Here is a 25,521-nt window from a genome sequence, read left to right as displayed (position 1 = left end):
TGGGATGCCAATGCTTCAGGCCAGGGCATTAACGTGCTGTGCTACAGTGCCAGCCCCTATATTTACATATTTTTAAGTAGTTGCCTGTTGATAAACATTTAAGTTATTTAATTGTTTTTTTCTTGTCTCTTATAATCAATGCTGTGATGAGCATCTTTTCCACACAATTGTATAGCCATGATTTATAAAAAAGAAACTTAATACTGTTCTTTAAATTCAGCATGGGTAGAGGGCCATAAGCTACATAGGGAGTGGTAGAAAAAAAGTTGTGACAGAAGGTTATTATGATATTAGTAAAATAGCGGGGATATTATTCAAGCATACTTATTAAAAATATAACTTATTAGGGAACTCTTCTATGAGGTTTTTTTTAAAAAAAGATTTATTTATTTATTTGAAAGAGTTACACAGAGAGGAGAGGCAGAGAAACAAAGAAGTCTTCCATCTGCTGGTTCACTCCCCAATTGGCTGCAACATCCAGAGCTGTGCCTATCTGAAGCCAGGAGTCAGGAGCTTCCTCCAGGTCTTCCCATGTGGGTGTAGGTGCCTACTGATTTGGGCCATCTTCCACTGCTTTCCCAAGCCATAGCAGAGAGCTGGATCAGAAGTGGAGTAGCCAGGAATTGAACCGGCATTCATCTAGGATGCTGGCGCTGCAGGCGGCAGCTTCACCTGCTGCGCCACAGTGCTGGTCCCTTTATGAGTTATGATAAAATGCTTGTTTAAACTTGGGAGACTTAAGAAAATTTGATATGCAGTGCAAGGTATAGCAGGTATTTACATTATGACTTACTGTGAGACTGGTAGACCTTGAACCCCAGAGGACGTATGATGACAGGCTTGGTAGGTTGGGGGAATGGGGCAGATACGAACTGACAGGTGAAGGAAAAAATACTTTTAAGGTTGTAAACCTTCTTGACTTTAACGTGATCAAAATGCTAAAGTTGAGTGGGAAGCCATTTGGAGGGAAGACCAGTTCAGTTTTATGTGTTTGAAAAAAGAGAAGCATTTAAGTTGACCTACCTGTTAAATATTTGGATAGGATTCAAATTCTATAGAGAATGAAAGCTAAAACCGTAAAAATGATTGCATTCAAATAAATTGTATAGCTGGTAAGTGGCAAAGTTGAGATTAAAACCCAAAATTCTGCTCCAAAGTTCATATTCTTAGTTCCTGTGCTATAATGAATGGGAGAAGTCCCATTTATCATCATAACATATATTTGGTCTTCACATTTTCCTAGGTGTTTATTTTACTATTTTGCCATTTAATTTATTTTTTACTCTTTTTTTTTTTTTTGCATAATCTTAGTTCCTTTAGCAAAATATCTTGTAGTATAGCTTGGGACTTTGAAGGCAAACATTCCTGAATTTGATACACATGCTGTTGTTTATATTGTAGACTCTTTAGTTAATCACTAACTCCAGCAGCATTTTCTTTGTTCTAATTTTTCTTGGTGTGTGCATAGCAGAAAATCCTTCTTAAAATCTAAGGTTCTTCTGCTTCAGTAGTAATTCACCATCTCAGGCTTTAACCTGTTTTATATTTATTCTCATATACCTAAATGAACTGTCTCTACATAGCTCTGAACTGCTTTTTTAATCATCTCAGCTGACTCTGGTTCTGAGTGTATTTCCTGTGGGTAACTCTTGATTCTGTTCTCTTTTCTATCTTCATAGTCTTAGTTCAGACCCTTTTGATTTCTCTCTCCAACTTTGAAATAGTGTGTCTCCTGGGAGGAGACTTTCTAGTCTACCATTCCCTCCTATCCCAAAGCCATTCTCTTAAAATATAAACCTATTTCTCCACTGATTAAAATCCTTGAGTGAGTCTCCCTTTTCAGCATTACTATTTCTTAGTCGTTGTGCCTTAGGGTGAATTAGGTATTTTTCCAAGGAGAAAGATATTCAGTGCTATTCAGAAGAAACTAAGGTAAAAAAGAGATCAGATGAGTTTGCGAAGTGCTTATATAAATGTAGTTATCCTGCTTGCTTTTTGGCCAAATCTGCAGGTGCTGATTTGCATTGTGAATGTACACAGAGCAACATGAGGTACTTCCCAGATATATCTGACTAAACTATATTGTATTTTAAAATTTATTTGATTTAAAAGGCAGAGTAATAGGGGGAGAGCCAGAAAGATCATCCATCTGCTGATTGACTCCCCAAATGACCACAGTGGTCAGGGCTGTGCCAGACAGAAGCCAGGACCTGGAGCTTCTTCAGAGTCTCCCACATGGGTATAGGGGCTTAAGCATTTGGGCCATCTGCTTCTTTCCCAGGCACATTATCAGGGAGCTGGATCAGAAGTGGAGCACCCAGAACTTGAACTAGCATTCCCATATGGGATTCTGCTACCGCAGGCAGCAAGGTGGCTTAATCCACTGTGTCACAACACTGTTCCCTGACCCTACTATTGAAAAAAAAATACCTAGTATCTTGAGACAGGTTTTATTAAGACCCACAAGATAAAGCCCATGCATCTAAAAATGGAATTCTAGAACCTTTTTGATTCATCCTTTGCCCATCTATGTAGCCTCATCTGTGAATTGACCTTACCAGACTGGAGTTCCCCATGGGGTGGGGTCATGTATCTCAGGCTTCAGTGGCTTCACCCATCTGTCAGGGAAAACCCCTACTACTCCTAAAGGGAAGGTCTTTACCTTCTTTTTGAAACCTTCTTTGACTTAACCCTGGCAGTTATCATACTTCCTTTTTCAGCATACTTTTTTATATTATGCTGTTCAGACCCTCCATTTTATGCATGATCACATGGAATTGTAATTCCCTTTAAAAGACTATAAGCTCTTTGAAGACTGGAACAATGGCTTTTCCTTTCTGTGACATTATGTACTTAGGTTAATTATTAGATAATATGGTAAGCGATTGAACTGTATAAAATGCTTACAGAACCATTTTGAATAATACTGGTCTTTAAGTAAATCACCAGGAAAAATTTCTTATATTTTATTTTTGAAATGTCATAGACTCTTTTTTCCTTTGAGTAGGTAAGATGATATCAAATTAAAGGCTGTTTGTAAAATTTTGTTCCACATATATAGGGGAAAAGCTGAAAAAAGTACATAGCATTTTCTCTATACTTTTTAAAAGTTTATTTTATTTGGAAGGCAAAGTGATAGAGAAGTATTTTTTATTTACTGGTTTATCTTACTATATTTTTAAGTTTTATTTTATTTAAAAGGCATAGTAATAGAGGGAGAAACAGATCATCCATCTGCGGATTGACTCTCCAAATGGCTTTAACAGTCTGGGCTGTGCCAGGCCAAAGCCATGAGCTTCTTCTGAGACTCCCATGTGGGCGCAATGCCTACAATAGCTGGGGCTGAGTCAGGCTGAAGACATGAACCAGGATCTCCATTCAGGCCTCCCAAATGTGTGTCAGGGACCCAAACACTTGGGACATTGTCTTCTGCTTGCCCAAGTGCTGTAACAAGAAGCTGGTTTGGAAGCAGTGTAGCTGGGACTTGAACCAGCACTCTGATGTGGGATGTAGGCATCCCAAGAGGTCACCTCTTGCCGCACCACAATACCTGCGTTTTCTTGTATTATTCAGAAGTTGTGTTCATAAAATATTTTTCTTACATTAGAATGTGAATAATGTTCTGACTTTAATGTTTGGTGATTAATTGAAAATTCTGATTACTTTTTTCCCAGATAACTTTTAAGTTCACATTGAGATGAGATGATTCATTCATCAATAGTTATTAGGATAAAGAACATTATTTTATACAAAACATTGCTTAATGTATATTTCTCTTTTCTTAGGCATCTTTCTTAACGAAGAAGTTGAATATTGGTGGGAAAAGAGTAAACCTTGCCATCTGGGTAAGTTAATTTTTTCAACTATATGATTATGACCTCTACCTATTCTTGATGTTCCGATTAACTAATTGGCTCAAGGAACAGAAATTTGAATTTTGTAAATTTTATTTTAAGCTGGTCCATAAAAATTATTCATATTTATGGGGTACCATGTATGTTTTGATACCTACATACTTTGTGTAATGTTCAGATCAAGGTAAACTTACCTACTTAAACATTTATAATTCTTTATGGTGAAAATGTTCAAGGTCTTTTTTTTTGTTAGAAAAATATGGAGTACATTATCATTATCTGAATTTCTGTACTGTGCAGTAGAACACCAGAAGTGGAATTTGAATCTCTGATGTTTTTTAAATTAATTGAAGGTTAGCCAAAACTGTTTTGATAAAAAATGTCTTAAAATCTGGTTAATAATTGTGTCTTGAATACAATTTTATAATTAAATATTGCTGTCATACTTTTAAGCTGGAGAAGGATCAATTCAAAGAGAATTCCACTTTAGCCTGCCTGGCCTGTTTTCTTCTTCTCCCTGTGTTTCCGTGTTCTAGCCTTCTCAGGGAGTGACTATTGGGTATTAGAGTGCGGTACCAGTTGGCAGGTGGTGCTGGTACATGCCTTATGCCTTGATGTATTCTCCCCATGTGGGGAACCTAAAAATGTAGGGTGACACTTATTCTTGGCTTTTATCACAGTGTTGGCCATTTTGATCCTTCAGCTAATGAGCTGATGTTTTAGATGGGGCAGGTGGAGATTGCTGAGGAGGAAAAGGGTTGAGAATGGGAAAGTAACCTTTGTATAACAGTAAAACATTACATATTGGTTATAATTTGACTTAAATTTTTTCTTTTGTAACCTATTTTATTTCTTTTAATGATTTTGGGATTATCTATGACTTCTTAATCAAAAATTCACTGTAGTTGTAGTATCAGATGTATTTTTTCTTCTGATCTAACAAGCATTTGTTGCTTTATTTAGGATACAGCAGGTCAAGAGAGATTCCATGCATTGGGTCCAATTTACTACAGAGATTCAAATGGAGCTATTTTAGTTTATGATATAACAGATGAAGATTCTTTTCAGAAGGTATTCTGTTTACTTTATGGTACATGACTTAATCAGAAAATTAATACCTAGTTTTTTTCAAGTTTCCATTAGTATGCTTTGGTTTACTAATATTTGGTTTTAAATGTGTAGTATACAGTTTATTCACTAGTAGTTACAAATCATATTATTGGGGCGTTTAGTTCATATTAAAGCAGTTGATTGTTTATTGCATGTTTTTCTGAAGCATTTGTAAAGGGAAATAATTGAAGCTAAGCTTCAGAAAAGTTTATAGACGTTCTTTCTTTGATTCCATACATATTGGACACCTGAAAATTTGATGTGGCTGCTCTCTTACTGTGAAGAGAAAAAAGGAATAGCAAAATTAAATCTATACTTTTTTCTCACTAAATATTCAAGATGGTATAATATAAAGTACAATCTAGGTAGTGTTTATTTAGAGTTCCTCTTTTTTTAAAAAAAAAAAAAACTATTCTTCAAAGGTATATCACAAATGTAGGGTTTTTAAAGTTGTTTGGAACCAGAAATGAGTTAATGTTACACTTGTTTCTGAATTCTATTCAAATCAGGATGAGTTACTTATTTGACCTTTCTTCTGAAGTGTTCCTTGGAAAATATGTGTCAACCATGCAAAGGGGGTAGTTTGCAAGGCAGAAGCTTTTCTTGTCTTGAGTTACAGGTTTGTGCTCACTGAAATTGCTTGCCTATTTAATTTTTTCTAAGTTTTTTCCCAGTTAAGTCTGATGGAGCGGCTATACAGTTTAGGTCTTGGATTATTAATGATGTGTTTGAAAAAAAAAAATCCAAGGAATAGGAAAATGAAACAATATGTACCTCGCAGAATTAATTTTTGTTTTGTTTTTCTAGGAGTTAGTTATTTCTTTGGAAGGGAAAGTGATAGAAATAGAAACAGAAAGAAATCTTCCATTGCCGGTTTACTCCCCAGATACAACAGCCAGGGCTGAGCCAGGCCAAGTAGGAGCCAAGAACTCTTTCTCACATGGGTGGTAGGAACTTAAGTACTTGGTCCATCCTCTCCTGCCTTCTGGTTGCATTAGTAGGAAGTTGGATTGGATGTAGAGTAGCCGGGACTTGAACTGGCATTCTGACATGCGATGTGGGTGTCTCAAGTGACTGTATAACATGCTGCCCCACAATGCCCACCCCAGATTTAATGGTTTCTAAAAGTGATTTTGAGGCTGCTATTTGGTGCTATTCATTATCCTTCCTGGCTTTTTGCATGGAAAGAAATGGTCTAAATATTTAATTGAAGCTTTTATCTTAAAAATTGGCCAGTTACTCAAAATTAAATAATAATAATAATAACAATGATAATAAAAACAGACTTGGTGGCTTAGAATAATGGTTTCGGGGCTGGCATTGTGGAGTAGCTGGTAAAGCCACTTGCGATGATGATGTCAGCATCCCATTTCCTGTCCTGGATGCTCCACTTCGCATTCAGTTCCCTACTAATGGCCTGGGAAAAGCAGCAGAAGATATCCTAAGTGCTTGGGTACCCACGTGGGAGACAGAAGAAGCTCTTGACTCCTGTTTGCTTGGCCCAGCCCCATTGTGACCATTTGAGGATTGAACAAGTAGATGAAAGATCTCTCTCTGTTTCTCCTTCTCTCTCTGTTGACTTTCAAATAGACAAGTAAATTTTTTTTTTTTAAAAGAAGAATAGCTTGTTATTTCTTAGTACTTCTGTGGGTTGACCAGGCAGGTTCTCTGCTCTGTGTGGTGGTAATAGAGTCACTTAGGCAGCTTCACTGAACTGGGAGTTTGGCTGGGCCTGGAATGTCCAAGAAGTCCCTGGCTCTGCTTCAGATGACCTCTCCCTCTATCTGGTGGCTTATCCCCTAGTACTGTCACCATATGCTCTCTCATTCTGTAATCTTTTATTATGAACAGTAGATCCGAGAGTATAAAAGGGGAGTAACTGCCAGTCCTTCTTAAGGCTTAAGTCTGGAATGGGCATGGCATTACTTCTGCCATATATTCTTTGTTAAAATAAGGTTCAAGGCCAGCCCAAATTCGGAGGGTAGGGAATTTGACTACCACTTGATAGGAGGATTGACAATAAATCTGTGACCATCTTTAACTCACCACAACATGTATGGAGACAAAAATTAGGATATCAGGGCTGGTGCTGTGGCGTAGCAGGTAAAGCCGTCGCTTGCAATGCCAGCATCCCATATGGGCACTGGTTCGGGTCCTGGCTGTTCCACTTCCAATCCAGCTCTCTGCTTTGGCTGGGAAAACAATAGAAGATGGCCCGAGGGGCCAGCACTGTGGCACAGTGGGTTAAAGCCCTGGTCTGCAGCACTGGCATCCCATATGGGTGCTGGTTTGAGTCCCAGCTTCTCCACTTCCAATCCAACTCCCTGCTAATGTGCCTGGGAAAACAGTGGAGGATGGCCTAGGTCCCTGGGCTCCTGCAGAGACCCGGAAGAAGCTCCTGGCTTTGGATTGGCTCAGCTCTGGCCGTTGCCGCCATTTCTAGGTGCGGGCCAGCAGATGGACGACCTTTCCCTCCCTCCCTCCCTCCCTCCCTTTACTTTTCTGTGCAACTCTTTCAACTAAATAAAAGAAATCTTAAAAAAAATTTTGGATGTCTATATAGGAGAATCTAATTAGAGATGTATAACAAGTTTGTTTCTTTTTAATTGGCTACTTTAGTAGGTTGTCATGTGTGCATAGAGTAATATGTAATTAGATTCTGGCCTGTTTATTTTGAGGTGGTGAGACTATGCATTTTAACAGTACTGTCAAATTTTCCTCAATGCTTGGAAAAATTTAGACATGCATGAAGCAAAAAGATGTGGCTGTATTGAAAAAATTGTGATTCAGTCTGTTATAAGGTAGCAATAATAATTACCTTTGCACTTATAAAGATTTTGGGTTTACTAAAGACAGTTCCTCTGCATTTTTGCAGAGAATAGGAGTGTGGAACTGTTACATTTGTACCATAGGACCAGATGCACAGTAAGTGCTTACCACGTATCTAATACAATTTTTCTAACTTATATATGTATGTACATTTTTTAGGAAGGTGTATAAGTTCTATGTGATTTGACCATATGTAGATTAAATTCCATTATAAAAACATGAAAGCAGGTGCCAAACTGTACTTTATCTTGTTGTTTTATTATAATTATTTTTGAAATATTTACGATTATGAATTCCAAAGATTAATTTGCTTACTTGGAATTTACTGCCAGCTGTGCCTATTGCTGTGCTTCATCCATAGTAGATAATCAGTTTGTTACTGATATTGTTGTACACCAGAGGATGACAAACTCTGGAGACATCTTTGATTGACTTAAGTGAGAGTGCCATTGACTCTAGTGGGTAGGAGTCCAGGGATTCTACTAAACATGGAACATTGCACAGGGTACTCCACAACAAAGAAGTATCTGAGCCAAAATGTCTAGTACCAAGGTTGAAAAACCTTTTTATACACTGAATAAGGAAACTTTGTTTTGCCACTCTTCCCCCCCACCCCCACCAGTGTCCAAGTACATTTTTTTAAAAAACGTGTACCACAGAGGTTCCTATGCCCCTGTTTCAGAACTGATTAGGGTGCAGAAGAGTGTTTTAAGTCCATCTGTTCTTGAGTCCAAAGTGATTCTATACAGTCATCTATTTATCAGAGGCTGGAGTTGACAAACTTTTGCTCCAATGAATAGCTTTGCTTGGATCTATGGATAGTTTATGAAAATTTGTAATTGCAGTACCTCTGTGAATACCTGTATGCAAGTATATAGTTTTTTTTTTTCCATTATGTGTCTGTTTGTGGTTTGCAGTCTAATCTGACAACAAATAATCTGTATGTGAATCATTTCTTGTAATAACTAAACATATGACCTATTGGGCAAAGTTCTGAGATATTTTGACAGTGTTGAGGTTTTGGGTATTATAATAGTAATTTCTAACAGGATTTGTTTTAATATTTGCTCTTTTGTATACACAGGTAAAAAATTGGGTCAAAGAATTACGGAAAATGTTGGGAAATGAAATCTGTTTATGTATAGTTGGTAAGCATCATTACTTTTTTAAAACATTTTTTTCCTTTAATGTTTTGTTAAAGTGATTCATAAATAAGTAATTCTTGTTATAAAGTTATATAAGAAAGGAGGCAGAATGGCATTTTAGTATTTAATATTTTAAAATAATTTAGGATTTAGAAGTGATTTTTTTTTTTCCAGAAGATTCAGGTTCTTGTCTTTAAGGAATACCTTGGGAAGGAAGTGGGAAGCTACACTTAATGTGACAGGGTTCAGTTCCCCAGCCTTGTTTCAGTTTGACTGTTACTTTTTTCTCCATAAGATTCTGTTTGAAATAAAGACTTTAATAAAAAACTGTTTTAAAATTGAAGCCATCGACTTAAGCCGGTATTCCCTTTCTGTTCATTTAATTATATACATTTAGATTATTATCTAGGGTGGAGGAATGTTCTTAATGGGTAAAAATAGAAGAACTATAGAAATGACTCTCAGACTTCTGGAATTTCTCTTTGCCACCTTTTTCTGTGGATTATTCCATAGAATAATTGAGCGATAAAAGTGTACTAGAGACTGCTGTGCACTTGGCAGACATTATCTTGTATAATCATTGTACCTTGTGAGGGCTTCTGTAGTAAAGGAAGCTGAGGCCTGCAGGTACTTAATAACTTGCCCAATATCAGGCAGTTAACAGAGATGGGATTGGGATTGAAGTCATCCTGACTCTGTTCTTACCTTATTAATCCTTATGATGTGTACCTCTGTGCTTTTTTGCTCTTATTTTCTACCTGACAGATAATAGTAAAAAGGAGAAACCAAGATAGCTTTTAGTGGAGAATGAAGATGGTGTTTGGGGGAAATGAAAGAACGAGATGGTCACAGTGGGGAAATTCTGCTTTTCGCCTTAACTTGAGTTAATATTTCTTTCATCTGATTACCATTAGGCGGGTAACTTTACAGTCCCAGATCAGGGTGCAAGTCTGGAGGAGGAAGTTTAGGAGATAATTTTCTCTGCTTTCTGATCTAGATGCTAGATGTTAAGCTAGATGGCAGGAAAGTTTCAGACTGGAACACCTAGCACACCACCTAGGAGTTTGTGGCCAAAGCTGCAGCTAGTCATTAGTGAGTTTTGTGTAGCTTGATTTGATAGTGGGTAAACAACTGAAAATTAAATTTTTGGGATTTTGGTCATCTCTCTGAAGAGAGGAAAGAAATTACTAACATTTAGGTAAGAAAGTCAAAGAAATGGCCGGTGCTGTGGCGTAGCAGGTAAAGCTACCACCTGCAGTGCTGGCATCCCATATGGGCACCAGTTTGAGTCCTGGCTGCTCCACTTCTGATCCGACTCCCTGCTATTGCCTGGGAAGGCAGTGGAAAATGGCCTAAGCCCTTGGGCCCCTGCACTGTGTGGGAGACCCAGAGGAATCGGCTGTCTCCTGGCTTCAAATCAGCCCAGTCCTGTCATTGCGGCCATTTGGGGAGTGAGCCAGCAGATGAGACCACTCTCTCTGCTTCTGCCTCTCTGTAACTCTGCCTTTCAAATTAATAAATGTTTAAAAAAAAAATCAAAGAAGCCTCAAGAAAGTTGTTACATGTCCAAGGTCACAGTAACATTTTAAAATAATAGTTGGGTTAAATAAGCATATGAATAGTTAATTTAAATTGGATTTTCCTCATTTTCATATTTATGAGAAGGTTTAGGAATATTGGGGTCTGTTAGCTTAGTGCCTCAAATAGTGTCAGTTATACCTCATTTAACATTAAGTAATGTTTATTGACGATTAGTGAGGAATATTGAAAGCTCTCACTCTCTTCTATTAGAAAGTATAACATGGGATTTTAGTTAGAATTCAAGTACAAGAATTTTGAAAACCCATTTACTGTTATTTCCGAACATGGCTGTCATTAGGATGACCTGGAAAACTTAAAAACATATTTTAGGTTTTCCAGGCCTCATTTTAGATGCAGTAAGTCAGAATCTCTATGAATGGGACTTGGAATTAATTCTTTCTTTTCAACCCATCTTTCTTCCTTCCACAAGTACTTTTTTTTTTTTTTTTTTTTTTGACAGGCAGAGTGGATAGTGAGAGAGAGACAGAGAGAAAGGTCTTCCTTTTACCTTTCTCTCTGTCTCTCTCTCTCTCACTATCCACTCTGCCTGTCTAAATAAATAAATAAAATTAAAAAAAAAGTTTAAAAGAAAGGTCTTCCTTTTTGCCGTTGGTTCACCCTCCAATGGCCGCTGCGACCGGTGCATCTCACTGATCCGAAGCCAGGAGCCAGGTGCTTCTCCTGGTCTCCCGTGCGGGTGCAGGGCCCAAGGACTTCCACAAGTACTTTTGAGTGTCTCCTTTGAGCTGGGCACTGTTGTGAGTTCTGAGTTATCCTGTGTATACACTGGTGTTTGAAAATGGCTTACCTAATCTGGCACAATACAAGGATAGATCATTGTGTCATGGGAAGACTTGTGGTGACTGTTCTTACCAGAAAGGCTGCTACTTTTTTTTTTTTTTTTTAACTAATTTGAAATTTTTCCTTCACATTTAGCTGAAATCACATTCCTTATAACCTTGATTTTTTTGAAGTGAACTTTTTATTGAAATATGACACGTAAGGAAAAGCATACAAATTGTCAGTAACCTGATTTTCTCAACATGAAAATTATACAGAGTGTAAACAGCACCCTTGAATCCCACCTGTACTTCTTTGTTATCCCAACATTATCACCATTCCATACCCCAAAACATTATCCTGACTTTTTAGTGTATGGATTAGTTTTGTTTTGAATTTTATGTAAATGGAATCATGTAATGCAAACTCTTGTGTTTGGTGTCTGTGGTTTTACCTTGTGTTTACAAGATTCCCCTCTGCTGTTGCTTGTGGTTTTAGTTCATTCTGCTCTTTTTGCCATCTAGTATTTTATCCTATGAATATTCTACACTTTATCTGTTTTGCTGTCAGTGGCCATTTGTGTTATTTTTTCTACCACATGATTTTTATTTCTGTTGTCTGTAATAGTTCAGTGTTTGTTCTCTTTTGTTTCATTACTGACTTTGAAGAAGGATACACAGGATTGTAGTAAAGAATGTATAATGGTTTGGAAAACGTGGCATAGAGATTGATTTCTCACAGATATTCCTTTCTCTTTACATAGACAGTCCTTCAAACATTTGAAGCCTCCTAGAACGATTTACCTCATGTGCTGTATCTCTAGATCTTCAGCAGTTTTTCATTTGGCATACCTTCCAGACAGGCTGATCACACTGATTGTTTTCTCCTAGGTTTGTTCATTGTGTTTCCTAAACATGAAATAAAATACTAGAATCCAAATGTCACTGACCCAAGCCCTTTGTTTTTTTAAAACATTCTCACACTATTTTATTAAGAGTGCCCAACATGGCATAAACTTTATAGCAGCCATGTCAACTCAATGTCTCTTTTATATAGATTACAGAATCCTTAGCTAAGCCCCTGATTAACATGTCTTAAGCAGTAACAAGTGAGCCTCATGCTTCACTAGCAGAGCCTTTTCCTTGTAGGTTGTCATTAATCCATTATATTGGCACTGTTAGACATGGTTGTTCTACTTGGTAATTTTCTGCATCTAGTCTTCCATTAATATGTGCATTTGTTAGTAATTGTAGTTGCCATCTAGTGAGTGCCAGTCACTTGTCTGAGAATGGCATATTAATTATGTCATCCAAGCATCCTGACAACATTGTAAGAAGACTGTTTCTGTTGTACAGGTGAGGAAATGGGCATGGAGGGCTTGATATTTCTCAAAGTCAATTGCTTGTTAGAGATAGAACTTGGATTTTAACTTGGGTCTGCCTACTGCATCATGCCCACATCCTTAATCAACATGCCTGTTATGTTGCTTATTGTGTATCAGACTTTGGGAATAGTTTAGTGAATGAATACGTAAGATATGGCTCTTGCCCTCTCAGAATTTATTGTGTAGGGAGATACAGAAAAGCAAGCTTCTGTTTTTTGGTATGATAAATACTATTAAAGGAGAAGTGTAGAAGGGATACCATGAAGAAAACCTTAACTAAGTTTAGGAAAGATTTTCTAAGATAAGTTTTGGGTAAACTATATGAGTTAGATGAAGCCAGCATGATGTTGATAGTAGTTTGTTACCTTCTGTGAATTTTAATTCTCTCATAACAGTAATGATTTTTCATTTGATCATTCACTGTGATTAAGAGGGCTGATATTAGCAACTATTTTTTTTATTGAGCATGTTCTGTGTACTAGGTCTTTTACATCAACCCTGAGAAGTTGTACAAAGTGAGACTAACAGAGGTTAAGTAGTTTTCTTCAAATCTTAACATCTGTGAAGTGAACCAAGATTTTAAGTTTTATTACATTTGGAAACTTTTTGAATCTTTCTTTCTGCTATACAGAAAGAAAATGCAGTCTAACTAAAATTTCTATCATGCAGTCTAATTAAACCATGCAGTCTAACTAAAATATCTGTCACTCTTAGGACATCCACCCTTAGCATAGGCATATCTCTTCCAAGTTCTTAATTCAGATATGTATTTTTAAAGGAGCTAATGTTTTTACTATTCTTAGCAGGGAGCTTTCTTCCACTTTTAATAGTGTCAACCTATTTGTTTCTTGAACCTTCATAGCACTATTCTTTAAAATAGCTTACTGTGATGGTTGTCCTTATTTTCAGGTGTTTTAAGCCTATCAGAAAGACTCATGTGTAACTGCACAGTTATACTGAAACAGATCTGAGCCTGTGAGCCTTACTCCCTTAGCCATCTTGCTTTTGAAAGAATAGGATTTAGCTTTGGTAAGCACATCAGTTTTTTGTGACATAATCTATCAGTGCATTGTGAATACTGATTGTTCAAAGTAGTAGTTATTTAGTGATGAAGGAATTTAACATTTTCTAAACTTAAAATAATTAGGTTGTTAAAAAGTTACTTTAATGATAATCTGATATGTTAAAATTAGTCAGATTTGAAATCTTACAAAAACAAAACAGGTCTGAATAATTGTCCTTATATTTTCATTTGAAACAGTAAACAGTATTTCTGTGCTCACCTTTTATTCCATAGATGTTGATGATTATGGTGGAATTTGGAAAATAAAGCACTAAATATCTAGGAAAAAACTCATAGGGAATTAATTGGAATAAAAATCTCCCAAATATCTATAGAGGAACACCCTGTTTTTGCCTTTTTATAGGCAGAATCTTGTACCTATTTTTGGTACTGCTGGCCACCGGGTGGTGCTTTTTGCATTCTTTGTAGAATGAAACAACTTGTTTTCCCTCTGGTTATTGTTAGATATATTGGAAATAATATTTAAGAATTTTTTTATTGATAACATACAGTGTTGGAAATAAAAATTAATAGAAAACTTCTTGCTGAGGTAGAAAGATAACTGTTCAAAGAAGGACGAGCTCGTTACTAAATTTGTTAGTGCCCGCTGAACTTTGGTATTGTCTGCTTTCCTCCCTCTCCTTATTAGGTCATAGTGGTAAATAGCTTCTTGCAGTTTTCAACAATTAGATGCTCAGATTATTTGAGGTCTCAGTCTGTAGCATTTCTAGACTTACGCTTCTCAGGGCCAAACATTGATTCTTTCTTTTTTTTAGATTTTTATTTATTTGAGAAGCAGAGTTACAAACAGATAGAGGTTTTCCATCTACTCCCCAAGTGGCCGCAAGGGCCGGAGTTGGGCCAATCCAAAGCTAGGAGCCAGGGGCTTCTTACAAGTGTCCCATGTAGATGCAAGGGTAGAAGGACTTGGGCCATCTTCTATTGCTTTTCTAGGCCATAGCAGAGAGCTGGATTGGAAGAGGAGCAATTGGGACTTGAATTGGTGCCCATCTGGTATGGGATACCAGTGCTGCAGCGGAGGCTTAGCCCACTATACCACAGTGCTGCCCCTTGAATCTTTCATTGTGTGCTTACTTCAGTGCTTTATCTGAAATTGTTTTCTAAATTCCATCAGGTTCCAAGAAGAAGTGATCTTAATTTTTAAGGTTTCCTTTTTTTTTTTGTAATAGAAAAGATGAAAATATTTGTTTCAAGTGTCCTTCTTTGGGCTTCCCTGTTCCTATCTGATGTTTCCATTACCTTTAGCACTACATACCTGGGCAACTGACTTTAACATCTCTCTTGTACTCAATAGGGAATCCACATTTTGCAGTTTCTTTACTTTTATTCTGGTGGCTTTTTATCATAATCTCTGCTTTTTTTTTTAATGTTTAAAGAGAGCTAAACTTAATTCAGTAATTTTTGTGTTTTTTTAATTCAGTAATTTTAAATCTGAATGATATGCATGTATTAAGTTCTTGTAGTGGGCCCAGCACCTTAATGTAGTGGGTAAAGCTGCTTTCTGCAGTGCTGGCATCCCATAAGGGCACCGAATCTAGTCCTAACTGCTCCACTTCTGGCCCAGCTCTCTGCTATGGGCTGGGAAGGCAGTAGAAGATGGCACAAGTGCTTGGGCCCCTGTGGGAGACCCAGAAGAATCTCCTGGCTCCTAGCTTATCTCTCTCTCTCTCTCTCTCTCTGCCTTTCAAATAAATAAATAAATCTTTAAAGTTCTTGCAGTGAATCACTACAATTTTTTTTTTAATATTTGTTTTATTTATTTGAAGAGCAGAGTGACAGAGAGGGAGAGACCGAAAAAGAGATCTTCTAACCATTGTTCATACTCGGAATGGCTGCAATAGCCAAGAGCTTCATTCAGGTCTGATATGGGTGGCAGGGACCCAAGTACTTGGGTCATCTTCCTATGCTTCCCAGGCTCATTAGCAGGGAGCCGAATTAGAAGCGGAGCAGCTGGGACTTGAACTGGCAGTCATATAGGATGCTGGCATTGCAGGTAGTGTCTTAACCTACTACACCACAATGCCAGCCTCTAAAATTGGTTTTTAAATAAACAGTACAGCCTTCCTTCCTGTTGTGGTGGGGTATTTAACCATTTGTATGTTTTAATTCTTAACCAGTTTGTGTTATCCATGAAACAAAACTATACTTGGTATCTAAGAGGCTAGCCTAATACGTTTTGGTAAACAGTAAGATAACCATACTTAGTTATTTTTTTAAATATTTATTTATTTATTTGAAAGTCAGAGTTACAGAGAGAGAGAGAGGGAGGGAGGGAGGGGTCTTCCATCTGCTGTTTCACTCCCCATTTGGCTGCATTGGCTGGAGCTACGCCATCCTGAAGGCAAGAGGCAGGACATTCTTCCAGGTCTCCCACTTGGGCCACCTTCTACTGCTTTTGCAGGCCATAGCAGAGAACTGGATAGGAAGTGGAGCAGCTGGGACTCCATCTGGTGCCCATATGGGATGCCGACACTGCAGCAGCTTTACGTGTTATGCCACAGTGCCGGCCCCCATACTTAATTATTGACTGCTCTAATTTGATTGGGGGCTGTAGAAATTATTAGGCTGTTATTTTTGACCATTTATACTTGGTTGTAAATTATAATCTTGGTCTCTGGTATACCAAAAGCAAAGAATAGTGCCCATTTTTTGGAGAAGTTGTTTTTTCTGAGGGAAGCTACAGATTTGGGGGAGGGGTATACAGTGATCCATCTGAGGAAGGAAGAGGCATTTACCCCGACAGTCTTGATCAATTCTTAATCAGTGGGGTTATCTTTATCCTTTCAAAATATTTGCAAGTCTGATGGGGATTTATATTATTTTGTCAGGTAATTAAAATGGCAATTATATATTTAGAATTGGCTTAATTTTATAAAATGAATTGATGTTAAAGATTAGTATTTACTTTTTTCAAATTAGGTAATAAGATAGACTTGGAAAAGGAGAGACATGTTTCCATTCAAGAAGCAGAATCGTAAGTGTTGTGTCCTCTTTGCTCCACCTCCATCCCTCATGTCTCTACTCTAGAAGTACAGTGTGCTTTACTATTTAAGTATTACTCAAACCTCTTAATGTAGATTGTGCTATTGGATTCAGTGGAGCATGTTTATTTTGATTATTTCTGGACTTTGGGCAATAATATATTGCACTCGTTTCCCTTTTTGATTTCAGTAAAAATGTAAAAATGATGTAAAAGAAAACTATCATGATCAGATAGGCAGTGAGTCACAAAGTTTTAAAATTACTAGGGTTCTAGATCTATAAAACATTGCAAGTTTTGTTATATTTGTTATTTAAAATTTGAATCTATGTATAGAGAGGTTAAAAAGCTATATAATTTTTATTTTACTAAACTTAAGTAAATTAATAGATACTAAAATAGCCACTGTGATAAATGTCAAATAGCAGGCATAACAAAAGCATGAAAAATGTTTTAATCACCAAAGTTACTTTTTTCTTAAGGTATGCAGAATCTGTGGGAGCAAAACATTATCATACTTCAGCCAAACAGAACAAAGGAATTGAGGAACTCTTTCTTGACCTTTGTAAACGTAAGTATATTCAGATTTAGTATGTGTATTACTTTTTGTTACTACAACAAAATACCTGAGAGTATTTAACTTTTTATATAAAGAGAAAGGCTTATTTTTACTTAGGTTTAGGAGGTTCATAGTGCAAGATTGGGTGTCCCCATTGTTTGGGCATCTGGTAGGTGTGTTCTTGCTGGCAGAGACCTGAGGTGGCAAAGAATATCACATGCCAAAAAGGGAATGTGCATGTATCTATGTCTCTCCTTATAAAGCTACCCCAACAACCTAATCTAATCAGATAATTTTCAATGATTCCACCTTTATACCTCATACACTCTTAGTACGATTAACATAAGAATTTGAGGACTAAGCCATTAACACGTGGGCATTTAGAGGACATTCATCATAAAAACTAACATCTATGGGTGGATGTTTGGTGTAGCAGGTAACACTTTGCTTGAGATTCCTGCCTCCCATATTGCAGTGCCTGGCTTCAAGTACTGGTTTGGCTCCCAATTCAAGCTTCTTGTTAATGCCCTGGGAGGAAGCAAGTGAAGTTGCCAGTAGTTGGGTCCCTGCCATCCACTTGAAAGACCTGGATGCGTTCATAGCTCATGACTTTGGCCTGACCCAGCCCTAGCTATTGCAGGCATTTGTGTCATGACCCAGCAGATGGGAGATCTTTCTTTTTCTCTGTCTTGCCCTTCCTCTGTAACTCTGCCTTTCAAGTAAATAAATTAATCTTAAAATTTTAAATACCTGCCTTAGTTCTGTTTTAAGAAGTAATTAATGGCTCTGAAAAAATATATGTAATATATCCTAAATGCATACTACAATATATATGTGACTACTGAAAGTGAAACTGGAAGAGAAATTTATAATTCAGAAGAGATATAAGGAGCTGACTTTGTGACGAGGTGGGTTATGCCACTGTCTGCAATCTGGCTTCCCATATGGGCACTGGTTCAAGTCCCAGCTGCTCCACTTCCGATCCAGCCCCCTGCTAATATGCCTGGGAAAGCAGCCGAAGACGACCGAAGTGCTTGGACCCTGCACCCATGTGTGACAGCTGGAAGAAGCTCTTGGCTTCAGTCCGGTCCAGCCCCAGCTATTGCAGCCATTTGGGGAGAGAACCAGATGGGTGGTGTCTGTCTGTCTGTCTCTCCCTATCTCCCTGTAACTCTGCCTTTCAAATCAATCAATCAATCTTTTTTTTTTTTTTTTAAGGCAACTAGATACAAGAGCTATATCTGTTTCAGTTTAGATCTTAATTTGAAAAACTAGTGAAAAGAACTTTTGTGAAGCAGTAATACATGAAAACTCATTGGATATTTGACATTATTTGATGTTAAGTTCTAATTGCTAAAATATTTGAAGTGTGATTATGGTATTACAGTTGGGCTTTAAGCAAGAATTTTCATCTCTTTTAGAGATGCATATTAAGATAATTTATGAATTATGTGTCTGGGATTTAATTCAGAATAATGGTAGAGATACTTAAGAGGTATGGATGAAATTGTGTGATCTCTGCTCTCCCCTTCCCATTTATGAGAATAACCTTTATTTTTGTTGTTGTTATTTTACCTAAAAACCATTTATTGAAGGTATACAAACTTCATACATTTCATAAATACAACTTTAGGGACACAGTGATAGTGATTCTCCCCACCCTTCTTCCTCTTCTTCTCCTATTCCCATTCTTATTTTTTATAAATATCTATTTTCAATTAGCTTTATACACATAAGATTAACCCTGTGCTAAGTAGAGTTCAATAACTATATATATATGTGTGTGTGTATATATATATGTATATATATATATACACATACAACTATATGTGTGTGTGTGTGTGTGTATATAGTTTCTCAACAGTTGAGACAGGGCTGTTCAAAATCATTGTATCTCAAAGTGTCAATTTCATTTCTATAGATTACCTTTTAGGTACTCTCTTAGTTACCACAGATCAGGATTTCATTTTTTTTTTTACCGTTATGTAGTATTCCATGGTGTACAAATACCATAATTTCTTTATCCAGTCTTTAGTTGACAGATTTTTTTATTCTTTCTACTTGTATGCTTGTAAATTTCCATATTAAAAATTTTTTTGATAAGAGGAAAATAAGATTGTTTATATACTACCTGAAAGTAATTTCTTATCACCAATAAAATGTTGCCATTTTTGGGAAACTGTCAAATTCTAATCCTTTCATTTATGAACCATTGAGCATTTGATGAGACCAGTTTTTCTCCTTAGAAAAATATATGTTATAAACTTTGGAGTGAATCTTAGTTTTTTGATACCCTTAAGTCATTTATAATTCTTCTAGCACATCACTTGAGAACGTGTTAGAAATGCAAATTTGATAACCCTACCCTAAACCTACTGAATCAAAATCTCTGGAGAATGGTACCTAGAGTCTGTCAGTATTTTAACAAATCTACATTCTAACACATAGGAAAATGTGAGAACCACTGCTGAACTTGTGGATCTTGTTAAAATGCATATCTTGATTTAGTAGATCCATTAAAGGATTTAATCTTATTTCTACAAGCATCCAATTACTTTGAGTTGCAAAGCTACAAACTAGTGACTTAGAAATGTTAAAAATCTCATGTCTTCAAAAACTTTTTCAGTATATTCCCCAAGTTTAGTCTTTTCTTCTCTCATCTTGTAAGATATGTATTTTGCAAATATTTTCTCCCAGGCTGTGTTGTCTTTTTTTCTTAAGATACATTTTTATGTACTTGAAAGGCACAGTTAGAGACAAAGACAGAGGTCTTCCATCCACTGGTTCACTTCCCAAATGGGTACAATGACCAGGGCTGGGCCAGCCAAAGTTTCTTCTGAATCTCCATGTTGGTGGAGGGGCCCTAGTACTTGGGCCATCTTCTACTGCTTTCCCAGGCACTTTAGCAGGGAGCTGGATCAGAAGTGGAGCAGTCAGGACTTGAATCAGCTCCCATATGGGATGCCAGTATTGCAGACAGCAACTTTACCTGCTACACCACAACACCAGTCTAGCTGTGTTGTCTTAAATGAGAAACCTTTGTCTAAACCAAAGACAGAAAATTTTTCTCCAACAAAAGTTTTTCTCCTATATTTTCTTCTAGAAATTTTATTTTGTTTTATATTAAAATCTGTAGTTTTACTTTTTGTTTATTTTTTACAAATGATATTGGAGTATGTTAAGGTTTACTTTTTATATGTGGAAAGATGTCCAGTTCTAGTACTATCGAATTTACTCTTTCTTCATTGAAATAATCTTGGCACATATGTCAAAAATCAGGTGACCGGCCGGTGCCGTGGCTTAACAAGCTAATCCTCCACCTTGCGGCGCCGGCACACTGGGTTCTAGTCCCGGTTGGGGCGCTGGGTTCTATCCCGGTTGCCCCTCTTCCAGGCCAGCTCTCTGCTATGGCCCGGGAAGGCAGTGGAGGATGGCCCAAGTCCTTGGGCCTTGTACCTTCATGGGAGACCAGGAGAAGCACCTGGCTCCTGGCTTCGGATCAGTGAGATGCGCCGTCCGCAGCGGCCATTGGAGGGTGAACCAACGGCAAAAAGGAAGACCTTTCTCTCTGTCTCTCTCTCACTATCTACTCTGCCTGTCCAAAAAAAATAAATAAATAAAATTAAAAAATCAGTCTTTGTAATGCTTATGTTTAAAAAAAGATCAGGTGACCATTTACATGGGGATCTATGAGGGAATTTCAAGAAGTTTATGAAAAATGTATATTATGAAAAAGCTGTGTGTGGATTTCAATTTTTTTTTTACCTTTTCCATGAATTTTTGAAGTATCCTCATATTTGTGGACTCTGTTCTGTTCTAGTGATCTCCATGTTTTTCCTTCTGTCAGTATCTCATCATCTTGTTAATGTAGCTGTATAATGTGTTTTAAGTTAGATGATATGAGTCCTCCAGCTGTTCTTTTTTTTTCAAAATGATTTATTTCTTTTTTTTTTTTTGAGAGGTAGAAAGAGAAATAGAATTTTTCTATTCTCTGGTTTGTTCTCCAAATGTCTACAACAGCCAGGGCTGGGCTAGGCACCCAAAACTCAGTTGACATCTCCCACATGAGTGGCAGGAACCCAACTGCTTGAACTATCACCACGGCTCCCAGGTGCGTGTTAGTAGGAAACTGGAGTCTAAAGAGGAGCTGGGACTCAAACCTAGGTACTCTGGTATAGGATGCATCCCAAATGGTAACTTGGTCTCTCCACCAAGCATCTATCCGCCAAGCTGTTCTTTGAAGCTCTTTCATCTTTAGCTCTTTCTGGTCTTTCACTTGTACTTGGAACAATTTAAACTTCTTTGGCTTATTTTCAAGTATGTTTGGAAAAATCTTAAGGTTTATGTTTATATACATTATACATTCAGAGCAGAAAAAAATTCTTTATGATGTTACTATGGCCTTTATACTACTGGGTAAATGCCTACTACTTGGTGATAGTTTTTTTTTTTAAAGATCATTTGTTTTTATTGACACACAATAATTGTACATATTTTTGGGGTACAGTGTAATATTTGATACATGCATGCATTGTAGTATCCTACATGAAGGACCTCTGTGGGTGAGACCCCAGTAGAAAAAAGTGGCCCTCAAAGAAGGAGGCACTTTTCTCTGAGGGGAGGAGAGAACTTCCACTTTGCTTATGGCCTTGTCTAAATACTGTTGGAATTTGTGGATTCAAAAGGCTTCCATAGCCTAGGCAGATCATGTCAAGAGCCTTGGGTGATCACTGATGTCATACATAAGAGTGTTAATTGTTAAATTACCAAGAGGAGTCACTGTGCACTAACTTCCCATGCAGACCCTCTGTCCTCAAAGAGTTGCATTATGAGAGTTAATAGTAAAACTTGTTCTCAAAGATTGACTTCGCTTTAGTGTATTAAGTGGAGGATATTCATTTGTCTCATAAGCTATAGTTATGTTGATAATAGCTTTTAAACTTGAGGTTAAAGCTATTTTAGAGAGCTATGTGGTGTTATAGTTTCCTTGTAAGTTGAAAATTAGAAATAGCTGTCATAGTGGTATACAGCTATTATAGAAAGAGAAAACTAAAAGATTTGTGATATTAATAATTTTGACTTTCTCCTTCTTTTAGGGATGATAGAAACAGCACAAGTTGATGAGAGGGCAAAAGGCAATGGCTCCAGTCAACCAGGAGCTGCAAGACGAGGTGTACAAATAATTGACGATGAACCTCAAGCTCAGAGCAGTGGTGGAGGGTGCTGTTCTTCTGGATAGCTGTTCACACTGAAGAAACTGAAAAACAAAACAAAACTGTGGATCATTGCCCTCAACATGAAGACTGCCATATTCCAAGTCACATTATTCTACCAATGGAGTTATAGAATTAACAGTATTTTAAATTACGTTTATAACACTGCAGAGACCTTAAGTGCTAAACTTAGTGGAGTTTGTGACCAGAGAATTGGCATTTTCTACAGAAGTTAACAAAGCAATTACCAATGGCCTTTTTACATACTTTTTCTTTAATGAGGAATAATATGCATGTAGAAAAGACCTACTTAAAGGCTTCATTTATATTCTTTTAAATCAGATCTTTATTTAATAACTTATATATGTTGTTGGAATGGTATACATTTTTTCAGCCCTTTGTATTTTGTGGTAGTTTGAATTGTATCACTTCTAAACAGCAAATTGTTTTTGTTTTTGTTTTTTTTTTAATTAGCAGATACCTGAAGTACTATTTTTGCAGGGTTTGCACAGACCCCTAACTGTCTACTACTTTGATATAATCTATATACATCCTGTATGCTCAGCTCATAATATACATTGTAAAGTACATATTAAATATTTTATCTGCTTTTTCAAGCGCAAGGTGCAAAAATATATACAATATTCTTGTTGATGACTGTAAAGTGAATTAACATTTGGTGATAATGCCTAAGCTTTTTGACTCTGATATAAAGATCATAGGTCCCCTTCACTTTGTCTTAACTTGAAAGTGACGTGTTAAATTTTCACACATACTTTACTTGAATTATTGCTGTTGTCACACTTTTTTGCCTCTGAAGTCCACCTGATGATTGAGCAGCAGCATTTGCCTTCTGGTTTGGATTGGTTTTTTTTTTTTGTTTTTTGAGTTTCTTTTCTTTTTTTTTCTTCTTCTCCTCTTCCTCTTCCTCCTTCTCTCTCTCTCTCTCTTTTTTTTTTTTGGTAAAAGAGATCACTTCTGCTTATTTTGCTTTTGGAATGGCTATCTTAGACAATTATGAGTGGAGCATGCTGAGTTTCATTTCTGCAACATTTTTAGTTTTCTCTTGGGTTTTCTGTGAGATGGATTCACTGATATTAGAAGAGAGGAAGAGGTTCCCAGTAGTAGCCACTTCTAAGATGACTCAATACAGCATGTTAATGGTAGCTTATGCTCCTGAGGTAGAACTCTTAGATCCTTTGAGAGTAAGTTGTATTTGATCATTGCTTGCCAGAGATGAACATGAAAAAGTTCTGCTTCATTTTGTAAGAACTGTCACTCCCAGTTTCTGTGGAGGAAAACATTTCATGTAATGCAGTTATAGCGAACACTGGAAAGATGTATTATAAAATTATATTCTTGTATACTTTGTAAATTAGTCCTTCTTACAATTTTTTTCCTAAGCATAGGACTGAACTTAAATTTGTTAATTTTAATAAGAATCAGGCGCTGCTCACAGAAGGAAACAGATTGTGGAAATTAACATAAATTGTTCTTGTTCTAATATATATATTTTTCCATTTCTGTCATGCTTGGAAACTAGTAAATGTTATGTCTAAGATAAAATGGAATGTTCCCTGGATTTACTTCTTACCAGAAGCAGTAGTTTGCAATAAATCTGTTAACATGAGCAACTAAAAACATAAAGAGGTTATAGTTACTGAAGAAGTACTACCATATTTTTACATTGATAGCTTAAACCTCCCCATGTGATTTACAAGTTGGAATAATTGACACCCTGATGTTGTTATGTAATTTTAACTTAGTATTAAGTGGTCTCTGAGCCCTCAATCGATCTTTACCTTGCCAGACTCAACATACTGAGCTCTATGTGAGGTGTTTTTGAGGAGGGTGAGAGTGGGAAGAGTCAGGGAGATCAGCTGAAATTGTCTTCTTCTTCTTCTTTTTTTTTTTTTTTAATTTTTAATTTTTGACAGGCAGAGTGGACAGTAGAGGGAGACAGAGAGAAAGGTCTTCCTTTTTGCTGTTGGTTCACCCTCCAATGGCCGCCGCGGTAGGCGCGCTGCAGCTGGTGTACCACGCTGTTCCGATGGCAGGAGCCAGGTGCTTCTCCTGGTCTCCCATGGGGTACAGGGCCCAAGCACTTGGGCCATCCTCCACTGCACTCCCTGGCCACAGCAGAGAGCTGGCCTGGAAGAGGGGCAACCGGGACAGGATCGGTGCCCCGACCGGGACTAGAACCCGGTGTGCCAGTGCCGCAAGGTGGAGGATTAGCCTGTTAAGCCACGGCGCCGGCCAGAAATTGTCTTCTTTTATGAGATGATTGTACTCTGTAGTCTCTTAGTATTCTGTGAAATTATTTGTGCAGGGGTTGGGGGTGAAGTAGGAATCATGAGTATCAGGGAAATTTGTATTTGTACTCCTGGCTTTTTTAGAGGGAGTAAAAGTTTTGCCATTCCTTTTGTTGTAGATGTGGGTAGGAAATAAGCTCTTCTTATTGGAACGAAGTGTGATTTTTCAACTATTCAGAGATGAAATTTTTTATTCAAAAAATGTTAGAAAACCTGATGACTGGAGATCTGTCCTTTGATTTTTGGTCCTGTCTTAATGGTACAAATTCTAGATAGGAACCTCTGCTCAAACTTGTTTAATAATTATTGGTGGGGTATGACTATTCTCCAGTTTTTGTTCTTTATGATCTCTTGGTTACTGTGTATCTTTGTTAACCTCAGCTATTTCTTTTTTTCTTCCTTTACTGTAATTCAGGCTAATTCAATGGCAAGAATAGAAAATATAGTGTAACTGTTGTTGCTTTATAGCTCGCAAAGGTCTTCAGGTAGTATTACAGTGAGGGTAAGGAAAAAGGCTGTCCCGTGCAGTATGCATATATTGGGAAGAAAGAGATGATAAAGCAAGGTTAGGAAACTTTTCTGAAACTGTCTTCATTTTTAAGATCTTTTGTCTTCCTATCCTAATAATTATGCTAGTAGGAAGACACAAGTTACTGTGTTATGTATTAAATTCAGTAGGTAGGTAGAATC

The 25,521-nt window shown here is 37.1% G+C and overlaps 1 protein-coding gene across 1 annotated transcript in view; it reads left to right on the top strand.

Annotated features, from left to right (window-relative positions):
- The window catches only part of RAB21 (RAB21, member RAS oncogene family), a 32,980-nt gene extending 10,018 nt beyond the window's left edge, over positions 1-22,962 (top strand). Inside the window, exons 2-7 of the mRNA XM_062203218.1 lie at positions 3,786-3,845; positions 4,818-4,925; positions 8,878-8,941; positions 16,687-16,741; positions 17,230-17,318; positions 22,403-22,962. Of these exons, the coding sequence (XP_062059202.1) occupies positions 3,786-3,845; positions 4,818-4,925; positions 8,878-8,941; positions 16,687-16,741; positions 17,230-17,318; positions 22,403-22,545 (519 nt within the window). The 3' untranslated portion in view covers positions 22,546-22,962. The remainder of the gene's footprint in view (positions 1-3,785; positions 3,846-4,817; positions 4,926-8,877; positions 8,942-16,686; positions 16,742-17,229; positions 17,319-22,402) is intronic.
- The last annotated feature ends 2,559 nt before the right edge of the window (positions 22,963-25,521 follow it).

Source organism: Lepus europaeus, chromosome 10, assembly GCF_033115175.1.
Source record: "Lepus europaeus isolate LE1 chromosome 10, mLepTim1.pri, whole genome shotgun sequence".
Lineage (NCBI taxonomy): Eukaryota > Metazoa > Chordata > Mammalia > Lagomorpha > Leporidae > Lepus > Lepus europaeus.
This window is presented reverse-complemented; position numbering and strand designations above follow the sequence as displayed.